This window comes from Lynx rufus, unplaced genomic scaffold (assembly GCF_022079265.1).
Source record: "Lynx rufus isolate CCGP_SWC_20201006 ecotype Redwood Valley unplaced genomic scaffold, mLynRuf1.p SCAF_8, whole genome shotgun sequence".
Taxonomy (NCBI): domain Eukaryota; kingdom Metazoa; phylum Chordata; class Mammalia; order Carnivora; family Felidae; genus Lynx; species Lynx rufus.
In genome coordinates this window covers 134,736,382-134,756,037 of record NW_025814896.1, presented here as the reverse complement: position 1 = coordinate 134,756,037, position 19,656 = coordinate 134,736,382, and the positions used below count along the sequence as shown (strand labels likewise).

Genomic DNA, 19,656 nt, shown 5'->3' with positions numbered 1-19,656 from the left:
TACTTCACAGCATCTGTAACTAAATATTTGCTGTGCTGGTGGCTAAATAGGTCCCTCCGCCAAATTTCCCAAACTCTTTTTTTTTTTTTTTTTTTTTTTTAACGGAGCTGAAAGGTGATCTCCCTACAAGGAGATCAGACGGTGGAAAGCAATTGGATTTAGCACGGCGTTTTTCCTGGTGCTCTTGGGCTCTCTGGGCAAACAGGACCGCGCGCCGGATCCTAGAAGGAATTATTAGGGCCGGAATCGCGGCGGGCGGGGATGACTGTTAAAGCCATCGTGGGAGCCGAAGCGCTTTGTTAATGCAATTCATTAGCTGTGAGCGACAAGAAGGAGAAGAGGCTAGGCGAGTCTTCAAAAATACCCAAAGAGAGAAAAATAAACATCCTCTTGTTTGTTTTTTGTGGCTTGACTCCTTTTCCTCCCCTCCCGTGGCCCCCCTCCTGTAAGGCTGTCTTAAACCCAAATTCGGTTATCTGGTTTCAGGGTAAGGGCTCCCTCTTGCCAAGGTATTAAATAAACAAGTAAAGCAAAAACTTGAATCCTTATGTAATCCAAATGCTGTTTCCTCGAAAACCACAACAAACTCTGCTAAACCAGAGAACACGTTGGGAACAGTCGTGCCCCCACCCCAGCCCGTTTCAGGGCCGGCAGAGGACATGCTTGCCCAGGAGCTCCTCTCCAGGACAGACGATAAATAATTGCTACTAACACCGAACTGCAGATGAGCCCCCTTGAGGGATCCGGATGCCGTAAACTGTCCCGGAATGTTGGCATCTGGCTCTTAAAATGGAACTTTCCCTAGAGATAAAGCCGGGACCGAGCAGGCGTCTGCGTCCGCGGGCTGGCTTGGAAGTTTCTGGCCTCTAGATGCTCCCAGTTGAGAACGCAGCTTTGGAAAGAGGCTCAGTCGGCCCCGCTTTGTAGTGGTAATGAGGGCGCAGACGCGGGTCTGCTGGCGCGCGCCGCTCGGAGCCGCGGATCCCGGGGCGGAGGGTTGGGGGGTGCTGTTCTGGAAAAATCTGACGGCTCCCAGCGCAGCCTCCAAGGGTTCCGAGGAGGGAAGCAGGGGCGACGGGGGCGGGGGTGGGGGTGGGGGTGGGGGTGGGGGAGACAGCGGGGGCGGGGAGGGGGTCATTCCAAGGTATTTTTAGGAGTCCAGCACCAAAGTCATCCCCGCGAAGATCCAGAGGAATAAATAAATCTCGCCGTCCGCGGAGACCGTCACCTTCTCCCATCCGCTCCTCCCTCGCGCCAGCCCCACCCCGAACGCCTCGGTTGCAAAAACAAATGAAATAAAGCAAAACCTCTTGCTTTCGCAACCCCTAAGCCACGCTATGCCTCTTTCGGCAAAAGGAAGAGTTCTTTCTTCTCCCTCTCCCGGCTTTTTTTTTTTTTTTTCCTTCTTCTTCTCCCCCGACTCCCACCCCCGCCCCTGCCCCCGCCCCCGCCCCTTCCTGCTCTCCTCGGTCCCCTCGCCGTCCCCCAAATCGCTCGAAACTTAAGACGTGCGGCGGCTGCAGGTGCGCGCGGGCCGGGCGGCCCGGCCGGGGCGAGCCTGGGACGGCCGGGCCTCGCAGGCATTGATCAGCTGGGCGCGCGCGCTGAGTGACGGCGCGGTTGCCATGGCAGCCGCCTGAGCGGCGCCGCGAGGACAAGGCTGCAGGGCGGCGTGAATGGGCGGCGTCACGCGCCTGGCGCCAGAGAGTCTGCTCCGGGGCTCCGGCTCCGGCCCCGCCGCGGCCTGGCCCGCGCGCCGCCGCCGCCGCCGCCGCCGCCGCCAATTCATCACCTGTCAGGGATCACTCGGGGGGTCACGGGCGGAATGGACACAGCTGTGAGAACAAAACCAGGGGGAAGAAAGGCGAGCGCTCCCAATTGCGCCAGATGTGCAGGGAGGGCCTTGCCCACCCCCCCCTCCGCCCCCCGCAGGCTCCTCCCGCCCCCCGTTGCATCACGCGGGGATTGCAAAGGCGGCCCGGAGGCCCGGCGCGCCCGGCCCGGAGCTGCTTCCGATTACGGCGAGGGGCCGGACGCGCCGGGAGCCGCCGGCCGGGCCGGGATGGAGACTGAGTGAGTGAGCCCTGGAGCCCGGCTAGGGGAGCGTCCAGGGTAGGCGTGTGGCTTTAAGTGGGGGGCGTCCCAGCGAGTGAGCCGAGGGACGGTGTCTCCACCCCCACCGGAAGCCCTTCGCACCTTCCCACCACCCACGGATCGAGCAAGTCCAGGGCCCTTTCTGCAGCTGGGACCATTTGAACTTCACAGGCCTCCCATGCAAACCCACAGAGACACCAATGGACAGATTTTTTCAGTGCCTTGTAACCCACCCCGAAAATGCTCCCACACCCCTTTCTCCCCACGGAAACATCATTTTAAAGGTAATTTCGCATTGGGCTTGCTGAGACCCACGTACGAGGAACCCGGGCCTTTTTTTTTTTTTTTCTTTTTTTAAATCATTAACTTCTTCAGCCTCGTAATCCCCTTAAAATGATCTTTAAATGGACGTGGAACCGGGGGGGGGGGGGCGTGCCGGTCGAATTCAACGCGATCGGGCCGACTGGACGCTGCCATGGCAGCCGAAGAAAGAAACCACAAAACTTTCACCATATTTAGCAGTTTTACTACATCAGGGTACAGAAATGATCCTGGGAGAAGACACTGCCTTCATCAACTCGGCGAGTGTGTAAAGTAATAGCGTACAACGCTCATCACGAACCAGCCCAGAGCCTGGCCGTTGGGATAATCAGGCTGGCACGGATGTTAACATACGGTGTCCTTGGAAAAAGCTAGGAATGCGTCAGTATCACAGAGCCGCAATGTCCAAGAATCACAAGTAATAATTTGAGAATCCCAAAGATGTTTGTTTACATTGGCTATTATTGTAAAATAGTCAAAGTATAACATCATGAACCAAAATAGTGTCAAAACAAAATCTGTTCCACTGTGGCACGTATGTGACAGAAACACAGGCACACAAAGTACATCAAAAGGCCCGCACCGTGGGGGGGCTCGGCATTAAATCATTTCCAGACTTAATATCGGAGGAGAGGTGGTTAAGCGAACGCTGTCCGGAGCGCAGTCGTAGGCAGCTCTCCGGGGCCAGGCCCTCAGCAGATTTCTCGGCGGCTTCGGGAAAGCGTCCACCTCCATGCTCCAAAGTAAAGTGACTTGGTCTTCTGAAAGCGACATCCACCTCAGCACCCACCACCAAACCGCCTGGCCGAAGAGATACCCTGGGGCAGGCACATGGCTCGGGCGGGCGTCCAAGAGACAGGCTGGCCCACTAGCCGAGAAATTAATGATTAATTCAAGGGGAAAATGCAGCTTCCCCACTACTAAGCTTTGCTTCTTTTCTGATCTGCCCCCTTCCTTTTTCTGAAACGCAAAGAAGGTGAAGATTGAGGGAAAAAGTAAACAGGGGACTTACAAATATTACATTTTTCTCGGGTTTTCTGCTGTCTTGTATTCTTAGGGAAATGGGATTTTCAAAACACAGCTGATTTACTGTAGTCCTCAGTTAAATCAGAATTATGTGTGAATTAACTGGAAGGTATTTAAAGAAGCTGCAAACTTTAGACTGCAGGAAGAACTTCCTACAGATTTACAGAGGGAAAAAAGGAAAAAAAAAAAACAACCCCAAAACCTGAAGCTGCATCCAGTCCTAGGGCTGAAAGGATTTCAAACCTCATACATAACAATTTTTTTTTAAGTGGGAAGACTTCGGTCAACGGGAGAGCCACCTCCCTTTCGCAAAACTTAAAAAATACTATCAGTGCTGGAATGTGGCACGAGAAATCAGGATTTGTGCATAATTAATCACATTAGTTTGCCACCCACACTGCAAGGCACAGACCGGCAGCCTCTCAAGGGCAGTGTATGTAAATACAGCTTCGCTATGCAAATGTTCCTAATGATTTCCGATTAATAGGATCATTATAATAGCCCTGCCTGTTCTAGAAAAGGAACCCCGAAAGTGTCCTGCCTCTCAGAGCTCCATAGCGATCAGCACGGTTTCCAAGAAGTACTCATTTTACTGAGTTTACAATAACGCCTCCCGTGTTGCTCCGAGTTGCACGATCCCACACTAAACCTGTCGTGGAGGGCGCGCGTGGGTGCTTTTTGTTTTGCTCTGCTTTGTTTTGTTTTGACATAGCTTAGCCTCATCTGGAGACCGAACTCTACGCACGTCTCTCGTCAATGGCAAACTTATTTGCGTTTTCACTTTCTTCAGCAGTGCTTTCTATCCGATGACATTCCGCGGGTCGCAGTGAACGGTGACTTTCCCTCTGCTGTGCAGAGCCTGCCGGTGTCGCTGTGGTTTTAGGGCTGCTGAAACCTCCAGGGTGTGGAAGGCTCCGTCAAGGGACACCCTAGAGCGAGGGTACTGCCTCACCCCTGGAATTAGAATAAAGATGCACATTTGGACTCCTGGGGTCCCCCCTTCTCCTCCTCCCCCTGGCCTCCTCCGTCCTCCCCTCCTCCGCGGCCCTGTGCTCCCCTCCTGCCCCGCGCTTACTGTACTCTATTTACCACCCCAGCTGGGCTCGCGCCCGCCCCGCCCACACCGCGGGGATTGGCTGCGAACGCGGAAGGACCGAGCGCTCGCCCCGCGCCCGCGCCCGCCAATGGGGGCGCCCGCGCGGCCTGATGGACGCGCCGGCTTCCACCAATGGGAACGCAAGGAACCCGGATCGTGTGCCCCCGGCGAGTGCCGATAAAAGCCGCCCCGCCAGGCTCCCGGCTTCATTCTGAGCCGAGCCTGGTGCCCAGCGCAGGAAGCTCCGCAGGCGGCGGCGGCCTGAGCTCCTGGGCAGCCCGCTCCCTCCCGGTCTCTCCTTCCCCGCGCGGTCAGCATGAAAGCCTTCAGTCCGGTGAGGTCCGTTAGGAAAAACAGCCTTTCGGACCACAGCCTGGGCATCTCCCGGAGCAAAACCCCGGTGGACGACCCGATGAGCCTGCTGTACAACATGAACGACTGCTACTCCAAGCTCAAGGAGCTGGTGCCCAGCATCCCCCAGAACAAGAAGGTGAGCAAGATGGAAATCCTGCAGCACGTCATCGACTACATCTTGGACCTGCAGATCGCCCTGGACTCGCACCCCACTATTGTCAGCCTGCACCACCAGCGACCTGGACAGAGCCAGGCGTCCAGGACGCCGCTGACCACCCTCAACACGGACATCAGCATCCTGTCCTTGCAGGTAAGACCTGCTCCCGGTGCCCCCGCCCGCTGCCGCGCACCCCACTCATCGCCTGGGCTGCCACTCGCAGACCCATTGTCGAGACGGCCGCAGTCCGTGACTTACCGATGAGCTAATTAACTAAAAAAAAAAAAATTAAAAAAAAAAAGCAAATCTGCTATAGATCGAGCGGTGCGTGAAATAGCTGATAAGTTCTGACACGTTAATGCATCTGTCTTTGATTCGGATTGTAGCATAAAACGTGTTTAATGAAACTTGCTGTTCTATGGATTACTTTAAAAAAAAAAAAGCCCTTTCTCCTTAAGATTGTCTAACATCGCCGTTTATCCCCTTTCTCTCGCAGGCGTCTGAATTCCCGTCTGAGTTAATGTCAAATGACAGCAAAGCGCTCTGTGGCTGAATAAACGGTGAGTGTTAGCTTGTGCCTCCCGTCCGGACACCGCCTCTTGGAGAGAGCGAGAGCGAGAGAGAGAGAAAGAGAGTGTTTTCATTTGTGTATCTGCAAAATTGGGGATTTTGTAAATGAATGTGTACTTAAGTCGTATTGCACGTAGCACACTGCCTGTGCCTACGAGCTATGAAGGAGCTTCTAGCTCTGATTACTCCAGATCACAGAACATTTTCCTTTTAAACGCAAAAAACAAAACAAAATACCAGTAACTTAAGTGTGAAGGCGGCTGGGGAAAATGCGTACTGGCTTCTGCCACACACGGAACGCCTGGCTTTCTCGTACTGGTGCTCTGGTACTATGAGGTACTAACCTCCACGTAATTAATCTTATCACCACAAATTCCGTAGAGATCCTCCTTCCCTAAAACTTCGGCCCTCCTGAGACTCGGCCAGCCCAGCGCTGCCTGCCTGCGCCTCAGACCCTGTGATGTGGGATTCCGACTTCCCTATCTGTTAACTAAAGGGCTGTTTTCAATCAAATAATTGTTACAAGAAGCAGTCTGGCGCCCGTGAGCACTGCTGTTGGAGATCCAACTAGGAGATTGCGTTGGGAAGTTTCTCCCCGGAGTCTCTGCTGTTTTAATGTTTAATTTTCGCTGTGGAGGCCGAGTGTGTGTGTTGCATCTGGACGCCAGGGTTTGCCCAATCTTTGAGTGTTTGGTGGTTAAATGTTCAAACTGCGGCTTCCTCGTGGCGCCAGTCTGCCCGCCTCTGCCCTTAGGTTCCGTTCTCCTAAAACACGCCTCTCCCCCAATCTTTTGCAGGTGGTCATGACTTTTCTTTTCTTTGCACAACAACAACAAGTCCGCAGGATCTTTTAACGCGCTGAACTTATTTTTCAACCATTTCACAAGGAGAACAACAAGTTGAATGGACCTTTTTAAAAAATGGAAGGAGAACTAAGAATGATCATCTTCCCCAGGGTGTTCTCTGACCTGGACTGTGATATTAGTTATTTATGAAAAAGACTTTTAAATGCCCTTTCTGCAGTTGGAAGGTTTTCTTTATATACTATTCCCACCATGGGGAGCGAAAACGTTTAAAATCACAAGGAATTTCCCAATTTAAGCAGACTTTGCCTTTTTTCAAAGGTGGAGCGTGAATACCAGAAGGATCCAGTATTCAGTTACTTAAATGAAGTCTTTTGGTCAGAAATTACCTTTTTGACGCAAGCCTACTGAATGCTGTGTATATATTTATATATAAATATATATATATATATTGAGTGAAACCTTGTGAACTCTTTAATTAGAGTTTTCTTGTATAGTGGCAGAGATGTATATTTCTGCATACAAAGTGTAATGATGTACTTATTCATGCTAAACTTTTTATAAAAGTTTAGTTGTAAACTTAACCCTTTTATACAAAATAAATCGTGTGTTTATTGAATGGTGATTGCCTGCTTTATTTCAGAGGACCAGTGCTTTGATTTTTATTATGCTATGTTATAACTGAACCCAAATAAATACAAGTTCAAATTTATGTAGACTGTATAAGATGATAATAAACATGTCTGAAGTCAATACCTGAATTCTGAATGGTTTTTAAGATCTCTCTCTCTGTCTCCACTCGATTTAACCATCACTGCCACCACCCCCTAAGCCTTGGGACTTGTATGCAGAAGAAACTCCTTCTTATCAGATGTGCGCTCCAGGTGCGAGCACTTTGGCGGCAAAGCGCTAATGTGTTTTAAGAGAGCTGACCGGACTGGGGAGGCTGTGAACAGAAGTCTTAGTCCTGCAAGGAAATAGTAGTTCTGTGCCTTGGGGCTGAGTTTCAAACCAAGGAGTTGCTGTGGCGGTGACTCCTAGGAGTTAGAGCATTCACAATAAATGAGTCTGGAAGGACTACTTGGCTGAGTAGGTGTTCAGACACTTTTGGAGTATATGAAACTGCTTGTAGTTCGGGACATGACTTAAAAGGGTCAGGGGAAGGGAGAAAAGACCCCTGGGTGCTAACTGCTTGCTCCCAGTGACTGTTTGCCTGTAGGAACTCAAGAAGCCGCAGTATGGCCCCGGGCGCTCCCGGCCTCCCCAAGCTTCCCCTGTACCTTCTCCACCTGGAGCTCGCCCAGGCTCCTGGAGACAGGGCCTGGGCGGAGCCCACTTTCCAAGACAGGTGGCCGTTAAATCGCCCTTCACCCTTGACTGCACCCCTGGACTGCCCTGGGAAGGAAAAGGGAGGGAGGGGAGCAAGGCCTTTTAAGTCACAGAAAAAGTACCAGCGCGCTGTTTCCATGTAGCCCTCACCTGGCAGCTTCTGGCTCCTGCTTTAAAACAGGTAGTTGACGCGGACAGATACTTAAAATTCGTACGTATGCAAAAATTCCCAAACTGGAAGGAAGACACTTCCTGAGGTGTGTGAGGGTGGGGTGGGAGGTTCTGGAAGGCCGGCCCGAGGTGGACGGGAGCGGAGAAGGAAGGTGGGGAGGACGGGCGGGTGGGGATGGGTGTCTCACCTGGGGCCACTTTCTCAGGCCCAGCCCAGCAGGTGTTTGGGTGGCGCCACCTTGTCTGCGCTGGCGGCGGTGGCGTTTCCGGCCCTGACCTGGAATCCGTCACGGAGAGCGCGGGGCCAGGTGCGGAGGGGCGGCCTCGGGCTCTCGGCCCAGCCTCGCCCGGCTCCCGCGTCCTCTGCGGCGGTCGCGCCCGACCCCGCTTCCTCCCGGGGGGAGGGGGGGGAGGGGGGGGCGGCGCCGGGGACCCGGGCGGGGCAGCCTCCGACGCCACCCGCGCCCCGCCCGGCGTCCGCGCCGCAGGTGAGCACGTGCTTTGACCGGGGCCGTCGTTGTTGTTGATAATCGTACCGACGGGGACGCCGGCTCTGCCCGCCACACCTGGGCGGGGCGGGGCGTGCCGGCGCAGGCCGCCCTTCGGACCTGCCACCTGATGATGTCCGGCCACCTGTCGCCGGCCCGCCCAGCGCCCCGCGCGACGAGCCGCTCCGCTCAGGGCGGGGGCGGGAAGCACGAGGACGGGTCGCTGCCCCCCCCCCCCGCTCCCGCTCCGACCCCATCCTGTCCTCTGGGGACGACAGGGTGGGGGCGCGGACGCCGGCTCCCGGTCGCCCCCAGCCTCTCGTGGTCCGCTCGGACCGGCGAGAGGACCAGACCCGGACGGCAGGTCCTGTGCAAGGGCTCGCCGGCTTTCCAGAGGAAGCCGTGCGGCCGGGGTGGGGCTCTCGAGCACCTGCGCGGTCCCTGGAAGCCGGGGACCGTTTGCAACGTTTGGACGACGACCCAGAGTAGCAGCACCGTCCAGGAAAAGCGGCACCTTTCGGAGGAGGCTTTCGGCGGCGCAGCTGCGGCCACTCGTCCGGGTCCGGCCGGTGGAGGTCGGGCGCCACCTGCTGGCCGGCGCCAGGAAGGCGGCTCGCGAGCAGGGCTTTCGGGGCGCTGGGAGGCCGAGGGGCGATAGCTGGAGCTTGGGGGGGGGGGGAAACGGCACGGAGAAACTGCCTTTTGAAAACGGATTATCAGGAAAGAGAGCCTCTCTAGCATGTGTACAGTCGTTTCCACTGTGTTTTCTTATTTCGTCTTCTTACCTACTTCGTAACTTAGGATCCCCTTTTGCAGATTAGTATCCACTGCCACTAGGTGCTGTCTTGGATGTTAATAAAACTATCAGACTTGACCTCCCGGGAGCAGAGAGACTACAACTGGATTGTGGAGAAAAGTGAGTTGTGAAGTCGAATGAAAGCCGGCGTGTTTTCGCTTCTTTTCCTTAAATCTTTAAATGTGTTGTTATTTCTTCTGAATAACTTCAACCACGACCTCCAATATTGCGTGAAAGGACTAGGAGGGGAGAGGGAGCGTCCTTGTTTTATTCCAGATCTTAATGAAAACAAGTCAGACTTTCTCCATGATGCATGACCCGGCTCTAGGATTTTGTGGTGTTATGTAGTCTTGATCAATTTTAGGAAGAACCCTTTGTTAGCTGTTTTTTGTTTTGTTTTGGGGGGATTTTGACTCACAATTCGGGATTGAATTTGGTAAAATATATGTATTCTATTTATTGATACTATTTTCCTTTAGAGTCTTAACACTGATTTTTCCGATGTGAATCGGCCTTGCATTTATTCTGTAATAAATCCTACTTGAACATGACGTATGATTACTTCTTACACTGTCGGATTCTGTTAGCCAGTATTGTACTTGGAATGTTCTAGAATACAATGGAGCCTGTGGTTTCTTTTCTTGTGCTGTCCTTATCTGGTTTTGGAATCAAGGTCACACTAACCTCAAACGATAAATGTGTGGGTCAGTTTACATTTTAGTTCTCAAAGCCACGGATAAATCTTCGAAGTTAGGCAAACATGTGGTCTCTCCATTCTACAGAAGCTGTCCTCAGAGACACCAAGGGAGTGACCAAGGGCATGCGGCAGTCAGTGGACAGACTTGGTCCAGTGTTTTACTCAAATGGGGAAGACTTCTGAGGACAACGATGTAGATGTTACTAGGAAATAGTAACCAATAGTCACTAAACACCTGTTTCCTGGAGCTTTTTTGTTGTTGTTCAAGGATAATTATTTATGGGGTTTCCACGTTGTGCGTGCACAGCTCCAGGGCAATCCAAATCCGTGTCAGCCTGACTCACCACACGCCCTTCTGATTCCTAATGCCCTTTGCTACTGAAAGGGAGTCTCCAGGCTCTGTCTTTCCCGGGTGCTGGTTCTGCTAAGGCCTCAAACGTCTATTTCCTCATAAAGGTGATCTGAGACAGAGGCAAGATTTGTCCAGAAGCCCAACAGGTATTTGGTTTAGTGCTGACCATGGGAGTAGTCACTTGGAGGAGAACCGCCCCTCACTGCCCCCCGACGGCAAGAACCGGGGGAAATCTGCAGAGACGTGTGGACAGAGAGCTGAACACTGGCGCGTTTGGCTTGTCTCCAATCATTTGCTATTAAAAATCAGGCCGCGGGGCGCCTGGGTGGCGCAGTCGGTTAAGCGTCCGACTTCAGCCAGGTCACGATCTCGCGGTCCGTGAGTTCGAGCCCCGCGTCGGGCTCTGGGCTGATGGCTCAGAGCCTGGAGCCTGTTTCCGATTCTGTGTCTCCCTCTCTCTCTGCCCCTCCCCCGTTCATGCTCTGTCTCTCTCTGTCCCAAAAATAAATAAATGTTAAAAAAAAAAAAAAATCAGGCCGCGTCCGGTGGCAGTTCCTGAGTGGGGGTACCAAGCCCGGCACGGGGGGCACTGACCCAACAGGAATCGGAGGCGAGGTTTCACTCCCAAGGGAAGCAGGACATTGGCAGGGAAACCACTCTTGAAGGCCTGCCATGTCAGTGTGTAGACTAAATTACTCATCCTGGACGATCTTGGGGAAGCCTGTCAGCCTGAGGTCAGGAGGGGAAAGAAACATCTCCCTTGAAAATTTAGAGCCACGGGTCTGCCCTCGCAGGGAGTGGAGATTTAAATCCATGGGACCCAGACAGTCTGCAAAATTCTAATGCTGATAAATTAACATAAAAATGGTTCCTGGCTGGTGATGCCCCTGGGGTGTTTGGCAGGAGCAAGGGCAAAAGTTCTCCAGAGAGAGAAGCCCTCAAGACTAACCACACAAAATCCTCCTGTTTCATGGCTTGCTGAAAGTAAGTTTACAATTCAAAACTTTAGATGCTACTGAAAACCAATTTTCTTCGGTGAAGGAAAGATTCAGTAGATACAATGAAGAGAAAGATTAGAAACCAAAGAACTATATAGGCTCAAAGGTGAGGATAACTAAAATGATTCGAGAAAAGAAATAGAAGAACGAATTAAAAACATAAGAAAATCGCAAGGTACAGTTAACCGAAATTGAAAACTCAGTGGAAGGTTAAAACCCAGATTAAAAACTACTGGAGCTTTTCTACATGCTAACAACGAACAATCTGAAAAGGAAATTAAGAAAACAATTCCATTTACAATAGCATCAAAATGAATAAAATACCTAGGAATTAATTTAGCCAAGGATGCGGAAGACTTGCACAATGAAAACTATAAAACACGGCAAAAAGAAATTAAAGAAGACGTATATAAGCGAAAAGGCATCCCACGCTCAATGAAATGGAGGCTTGAATATTGTTAACATTTCAATACCACCCAAACTACAGATTCAGGGCAATCCCCGTGAAGACCTCAGTGATATCTTTTACAGAAATAGAAAAATCCATCCTACAATTTAGATGGAATCTTAAGGGACCCTGAACAGCAAAAGCTTTCTTGAGAAAGAGGAACAAAGTTGGAGAACTTACAGTTCCTGGTTTCAAAACTTATTACAAAGCTACAGCCGTCAAAACAGTGTGGTTCTGGTAGAGGGACAAACGTATTGACCAATGGAACAGACTAGAGAACCCAGAAATAAACCCTCACATACATGGTCAAAGGATTTTCGACAAGGATGCCAAGACCCCACCATAGAGAAGGGCTGGTCTTTTCAACACACCGGACATCCACATGCAAAAGAGCAAAGTTGGACCCTTCTCTAACACCATAGACAAAAGCTAACTCAAAATGCATCCAAGACCTCCACGTAATGGCTAAACCTATAAAAGTCTTAGAAGAAAACATATGGCATAAGCCTCACAACTTTGGAATTGGCAATGATTTTTTGGATAGGACATGGCACAGGCAACAAAATATAAATAAAACAACAACAAAAATAAAAGTGGGCAAATTGGACTTTGTGAAAATTTACAACCGTGCCTCACTGGACACCATCAAGAGAGTGAAAAGGCAACCTACAGAATGGGAGAAAATCTCTGCAAATCATATGTTGGATAAGGGATTAATAGCCAGCATATACGGAGGACTCCTAAAACTCAACAACACAAAGAGAAACAATTCAAAAATCGGCAAAAGAGTTGAAAAGCATACCTCCAGAGAAGATCTAGGTATGGCCAGTAAAGCACGAGAAGATGCCCCACATCCCTAATCATCAGGGAAATGCAAATCAAAACCATAATGACATCTCATACCCATTAGGATGGCTACTATCACAAAGAGAAAAAAAAAGCAGGAAATAGCAAGTGCTGGGAGGACGTGGAGAAGTTGGAACTCTTGTACGCCGTTCGTGAGAATGTAAAATAATACAGCCGCTGTGGAAAACAGTAAGCATGGCGTCGCCTCAAGAAAATTGAAAAATAGATTTCCCATATGTTCCAGCGGCTCCACTTCTGGGTATGTACCCAAAAGAATTGAGGCAGGGTCTCGAGGAGACTTTTTGTGTCCGTTTTCATGGCTGCATTATTCACGGTAGTTAAAACACGGAAGCAACCCACGTGTCCGTCAGCAGACTGAGTGGATAAGCCGCATGTGGTGTCTACATACAGTGAAACACTAGCCTCAAGAAGAAAGGAAATTCCAACATCTGCTCTAAGATGAACCTTGAGGATATTATGCTAAGAGAAATAAGCCAGTCACAGAAAGACAAATGCTATGTGATTCCATTTATATGCGGTACTTAGAGTGTCAAAATCACAGAGACAGAAAGTAGAGGGGTGACTGCCAGGGGCTGGGGGAGGGGAGAAGGAAGGAGGAGCTTTGCAGGATGAGAGGGTTCTGGAGACAGATGGCCGTGCGAATGTACTTAATACCTCTGAACGACACGCTGAAAAACAATTACGATGGCAACTTTTACGTTATGTGTATTTTTACCACACACACAAAAATGTGTAAGCTACTAGAGAGAGAATTCATGAACTCAGAGATGGAGCTGAGGAAGTAACCCAGAACACAGCACTGAGAGATAGAGTTCTCAAAGATGGAATGGAAAAGTCCAACACATAAGGCAGTCTCTACCGAAGGTCATGGCAATGGAAGGGTGTGCATCACAGCCAAGAGGCAACTCGAACTTGAACATTAGACATGCCTAAGCATCACACAAGCCTTTAGTCAAGCCAATGGGCCACACACACATATGTCCTAAATCTGAAAAAGAAGAAGTCCTTCAACACAAGGGAAAGAGTTCACAGGTAATACAGTGGCCTTTACACATACAAATAGATGGTCCGTTCCATTCGTAGGGAGATAACAGCAAGTGGAAAGAAACCACATGAGATACCAGTTCTCACCCAGCAGATGGACAAAAGTGCAAAAATGACCATGCACTCTGTTAAGACCGGGGGTGAGGGGAACGGTCTTGTCCATCGTTCACGATAAAATGTGCAGGGGAACTGGACACCAGCCCACAAGATTCTGGGTGCACTGACAGTTTCACCCAGCTGTCCCACCCAAGGGATCTATCCCAAAGTTACACTTGCAAAATAGGAACTAGTTTATGCCTCAAGTTAACACGTGGCATTATTATTTTTTTAATTTTTTTTAATGCTTATTTGTTTTTGAGAGAGAGAGCGTGAGCAGGGGAGGGGCAGAGAGAGAGAGAGAGGGAGACACAGAATCCGAAGCAGGCTCCAGGCTCCGAGCCGTCAGCACAGAGCCCGACTTGGGGCTCGAACCCACAAACCGTGAGGTCATGACCTGAGCCGAAGTCCGCCGCTTAACCGACTGAGCCACCCAGGGGCCCCTGGTATTTTTTTTTTTTTTAATAGTAAATGATTGGAAACAAACGCCCACCAGCAGGGGGCCGGCTGGAAATTCTACCGCACATTCATGAGCAGCGTCGTGACAGGGAGAGCTGTGTGCTTTCCAGGGTATAACGCCCAGTGGAGAGAGCGTCACACAGAGCCATGTGGGGAACAGGCTGTTGTGTCAGAAGAAAGGCATACTATACACGTAGAGATTCGTGTTTGTTTACATTTGTAGAGAAATAGAAGGTACACCAAAAACCAATTGAAATGGCTGTTGATGGAGGAGGGGGGAGAAATGTGATGTTTCTAAATGTATCTTGTCATATAGTTTTGATTGTAATGGAAATGTTTTTAATCAAAGAAAAAAGCAATATACACAACTTTAAAAGTAGAACAGGTGTACCTAGTCATATCTCAGGTTGGTGGTATACCCATATCAAGAAAAGAATTATCCCAGCTGACTTTAGGACACAGAAGTTTTACTCGACATGCCCAGTGGAGATGTTCTAAGGACAGAAAGAGCTGCAAAGAGGGGGCTCCTGGGTGGCTCAGTCGGTTGAGAGTCCAACTCTTGATTTTGGCTCAGATCATGATCCCAGGGCCGTGGGATCGAGCCCCATGTGGGACTCCACACTGGGAGTGGACCCTGCTTGGGATTCCCTCTCTCCCTCTGCCCCTCTCCTCTGCTCGAACTCTCTCTCTCTCTCTCTCTCTCAAGTAAATAAACATTTTTTTAAAAAGAGCTGCAAAGAAACCATAAAGTTCACTTAGTTGTCATATTGTTAGTAATAATCTTGATATTGTTATCTTTAAACCGGTAAATATGTAAGATAAGCAAAGAAGTAATTATACTTAATCTCTTTCAGTGTCAGAGAGATTAGATACAAATAAAAGTTAAAGAAGTAAAAGCCCAGAACTCTTATATTTGAACTGACAATATCAATTGAAACTCACTTCTCTTAAAAAATATTTTTCTAGCATTCCACTGAAAATGCCTAGAAGCTATGATAACTTGGTAGTAATAAGCACCCCCTTAAAATCAGTTTGTGTTCTCCGATACCATTAACCACAAGAAGTAAGCAACATTCCTTGGAGAAAGGACTGATGCCCAGTCCAGGACAGGAAGTAAAAATGATAAAGATAGACAAAAATAAAGAGATGACAAAAATAGAATAAAACTCTTTGGGTCCCAATGGAAGATTCTAGGGCACCAACTCATTTTAAAAATTGATAATTAAAGGGAAATTAAAAAGCGTTCACCCTGCCTTCCCAGTACGAGTTGTATGTCAGAAAACTGTAAAAGACAAAATTAACAAACCATTTTGCAGCCCCCAAGTCCCAGGGAACGCAAGGACTGCGACGTATCACATAGTTGCTGATTCAGGCAACGGTCATCAATGTTGAGTGGAATCATTAGGTGAAAGATTGATGGGGGATTCGATAATGAAATGATCTGGCTGTTTATAAGGAAATGATTGCTTGAACCCCTGGGTCAGTCACTAAAAATCCAGACGAGGGACCAGGAGATGCTTCCTGGCGTGCAGTCAGAGGGACACAGCGTCACTCGTGAAACATTTGTAGGAAAACATTTATTTCTAATAACCCAATCTGAAGTAATACAAAGCCTTCAGATCTAACCTTCTTGTCTATGGAAACGGGGGTGGGGGGTTGGGGAGCAAGTGAAATTATATCACAAGGAAGCGGCAGAAGCCCAGAATGGGGACTTCCTCAGGACGACTGACCCGGCTTTGTCTACACGGCAATGATATTAAAGCAGAGCTCGTGGGGAGGACGGGGGAAGAGCTGTCCTCAAGGAAGACGACATAGGAAATGGAACAGCCAAGTGCAATGAGTGAATCTCGTTCAGCTTCCTCGACTCTCAACAGGCAACAGTTTCAGACAATTGGAGAAATGCGAATGAACGCGGGGCATGGGATGATGTTAAAGGATTGGTTGGGTCGGTGTGAAATAGGAGAATGACCCTGTCCTTTAAGATGCGTACTGACGTATTTACACGTGAGGTGTCTCGTATTTGCTTTCAAATAGTCCAAAGGAAAGGGGAGTGAGGCACACGACACAGGCACGGCCAAATGCCGCTAGCGTCCCCGCTGAGTGATGGGCACAGGACCGTCCTCTGTGTTTGGAAATGCTCTGGAAATGTCTGGAAATGTCCTCTGTGTTTGGAGCCGCGGGTCAGAGAGACCCCGTGCTATGCTTACTGTGGCACAGGGCCCTTCCCTTCTCCAAAGTCTCTGCCCTCCTGCCACGTGGCTCGACTTCCGTGTTCCCTCCCTCGAGATCTACCTTGACCTGTGGCGCAAATGAACTCTCCTCCGTCACCTGGCTCAGCTGCCTTTCAGAGACACCGCTCTGCGTGCAGGACACCTGTCATGAGTCTCACGACAGGCGGCAGAGAAAAAGTCCACGAGGCCCAGAAATGCCCCGGGGGCCCGTCTGTCCTCCCCACGGTCATGAGCAGAGGAGAACAGTATGTGTATTTCCGCATGTGTGATTACGCCTTCCTTGTAGAATATGGTCCTGGTTTTAAGTAAGTTTCCACCTAGAAACAATGCTGTAAGGTGTGTTTTAAACATACAGTCTTCTAAAGAAGTTCCATCGGTTCCGGAAGAAAGTTCTTAAAAACTCACGCATTCCTTCAAACTTTTATGTCTCGGAAAGTCCTCCGGGAGCTCTATCAAGACAGGAAAAGGGAAAGGCCCTTCTTAAGGGTCTAATTTTACCGGAATTCGCCAAAGCCTACCAGGGGAAAAAGATATTCCAAAAACGCTTAACTGAAACTCTGGGCCCCTAAAGTGAAATATTTGAAGGCGCAAAAAACCCCAAATTTAAAGGTAATCCATACTGGTTGAGTCAATCCAATTTAAAACTGTCTTGACTGGGAAAGCAATTTCTGAACAAGCGTGTGAGGCCCTGGTTTTGTAGCTGACGGTGACTTCTAAGAATCATCCCGAAGTACGCACGAGCCCTGGAGGGCTGCCCCCGAGAATTCCATCTGATGAGGAAGCAACCCCAAACCACACAGGGACAGGGCTACGCAGCAGGACATGTGCTCATTTTCATCCAGGGCTCTACGGTCTGTGAGGACCACACTGCGTCCTGCTAACACAGGAGACGCTTCTTTCCGGGGAACGATCTCCGATGTGCCAAAGGGGCTACGGTCATTAACTCGGTTATTGCACATTTATCGAGTGTCGCCTGTGTGCCAGACATCGTTCTAAGTGCCGCGGACCCAGCAAACCAGACAGACGGGGACCCCCGGCCCGAGTTCCAGCAGTGAGACACGGACCATATACAGGTAAATTCCGTCATGTGAGAGGGAGGTAAGTGCTAGGAAGAGAAATCAAGCAAGGAAAGGCTGCAAGGTGAGCCAGGGTTGAAGTTACTGTCTCTGGGCTCCGAGCCCGCCCCACCAGGCTCAGCTTTGGGGGTCCGGTTGCTCTGCGGCGCGGCGGCCTCTGGGTGGCCAGTAGGGGGGGGAAGGGCACCTGCAGGCGGGGAGGGGACGAGAGAGGGCACCCGCAGGTGTGGGGCGGCGGGACCCGCGGAAGCCACGCCCAGCACTCAGCCTTCCCGCAGCACCTGGAGGCTGTTTGCAGCTTCTCAACACCTGGAGAGCTGGCCGACCCCCCACCCCACCCCACCCCTGCCCTCCCCGCACTGATTCCAGCCCCAGCGAGCAGCACCTGGTCCTCAGGGGGATCTGGGGGCCAGGCCCAGGGCACCCTCCTCCAGCTCAGAGGCCCCCACACCAGTGAGGGTCACCCCCTTCTTAGAGCTTCTGAGGGTTAATAATTCCAGCCGCCCGCTTTGTGTCCTCGGCCCAAGCGTGGAAATGCTTCCTGCGGTGACCGCCTCTGTGATGCCTGACTGTTCTTTGCTTTTGCTTTTTTCGGTTGCTGAGTTAGTACTTTATCCCTAGTTAACAGTTTTATTCTTTCCGCTAAAGTTTGGGACTGGACCCTGACGGGTGCACCGGGCTCTGGCACCCCGTGGCCTCTCCTGTACGACTCGAAATCCACGCCGCTCAGAGGAGAGACACCGCGGGCTCTCACCAAGTCTTGGATTTAAAATAGAATTTTAGGGGCTCCTGGGTGGCTCAGTCGGTTAAGCATCCAACTTCGGCTGTGAGGTCATGATCTCACAGTTCGTGGGTCCAACCCCACGTTGGGCTCTATGCTAACAGCTCAGAGCCTGGAGTCTGCTTCAGATTCTGTGTCTTCCTCTCTCGAGCTGCACCCCCACCCCTGCTCACACTGTCTCTCTCTCCAAAATAAACATTAAAAAAATTTTTTTAAAGAAGTGATAAAATAGAACTTTAGTTATGTGTTAGTCCTACACTGCTGTATAACGAAGTACCCCCAAACTTAGTAGCTTAAGACAACAAATGTGTAGGACCTTGCACAGTTTCTGAGGGTGAGGAATCAGGAATGGCTTACTTGGGTGGCTCTGACTCAAAGTTTCTCACCTCAAGGCTTGCCCAGGTTGGGGAATCAGCTTCGGACTCGCTCACGTGGTTGCTGCTGGCCTCTGTTCCTCACCAGCTGTTGGCCGAAGGTCTTAAGTTCCTTGACACATGGGCTTCTCCAGAGGGGTGCTCACATGTCAGCCAGCTTCCCCCAGAGTGAGACAGAGAGAGAGTGTCCAGGGCAAAAGCTCAGAAGTGACATAGCACCACGGTGGGTCGTTCAGACCAACCCTGGTACAATGGGAGGGACCACAAGGGCGTGGGGTGTGGGGTGTGGGCACCAGGAGTGGGCGATTACTGAGGCCATCTTGGAAGTTGGCGACACAAGCTCTTTTCAGTAGACACTTTGGGCTTTGGGGTGGGGCGGGATCAGAGCCAGCCTGGGTGTCCCGAGTCCTGTGCTGCCGGTGCAAATCAAGAGGCTTCAAAACCTGAGCAGAAGCTATAATCCTCCGTAGGTCCTACAAGTGGGAAATGGCTAACTCCTTACCGCAGGCACCATTTTAGAAGCTCTTTGGAAACATTTGGTGGAAATGGCAGGGATAATTTTGGCTGTGTGACTCCTCCAGGCATATCTTGCTTTGTCACTAAAACTCTCAATTTAGGAATTATGCTGGCATTTTCTCCAGCTGCTGAGATGTCTAGATGTCAATGGTTTATGTGTGTCTTTCTTAGTTATAGCCAATATATTTCAAACTTATTAACCAGACCGCAATTAACTTGGCTTCTTAACCAAAGGGAAAAAAAAAGCATATTAAGTAACCACGCATCATAGAACATCATCCCTCGTCAGATCGTTTCCCTTTTCCCAACTATCACTCCCAGCTGATTGAACACCCAGTCCGAAATAGAACCTTGGGCCAACGAGGTAAATAATATCTCCACTTCCACAATGGCAGAGAGAATTTTGGCATATCTGAAAGATTAGGTAACTAGACCTAAAACCATACTGCTAAATCGTTTTGGACTTGAAATGATTATTCTAACAACCCACGGAATGGCGACGTGTCATCGCC

General features: G+C 50.3%; 1 protein-coding gene across 1 annotated transcript; it reads left to right on the top strand.

Annotated features, from left to right (window-relative positions):
- The first annotated feature begins 4,752 nt into the window (after positions 1 to 4,752).
- On the top strand, positions 4,753 to 7,174 carry ID2 (inhibitor of DNA binding 2). Its single transcript, XM_047069171.1, has 3 exons — positions 4,753 to 5,201; positions 5,545 to 5,608; positions 6,416 to 7,174. Exons 1-2 carry the CDS (start codon positions 4,854 to 4,856, stop codon positions 5,599 to 5,601), a joined length of 405 nt encoding a protein of 134 aa, XP_046925127.1. The 5' UTR covers positions 4,753 to 4,853; the 3' UTR covers positions 5,602 to 5,608; positions 6,416 to 7,174.
- The last annotated feature ends 12,482 nt before the right edge of the window (positions 7,175 to 19,656 follow it).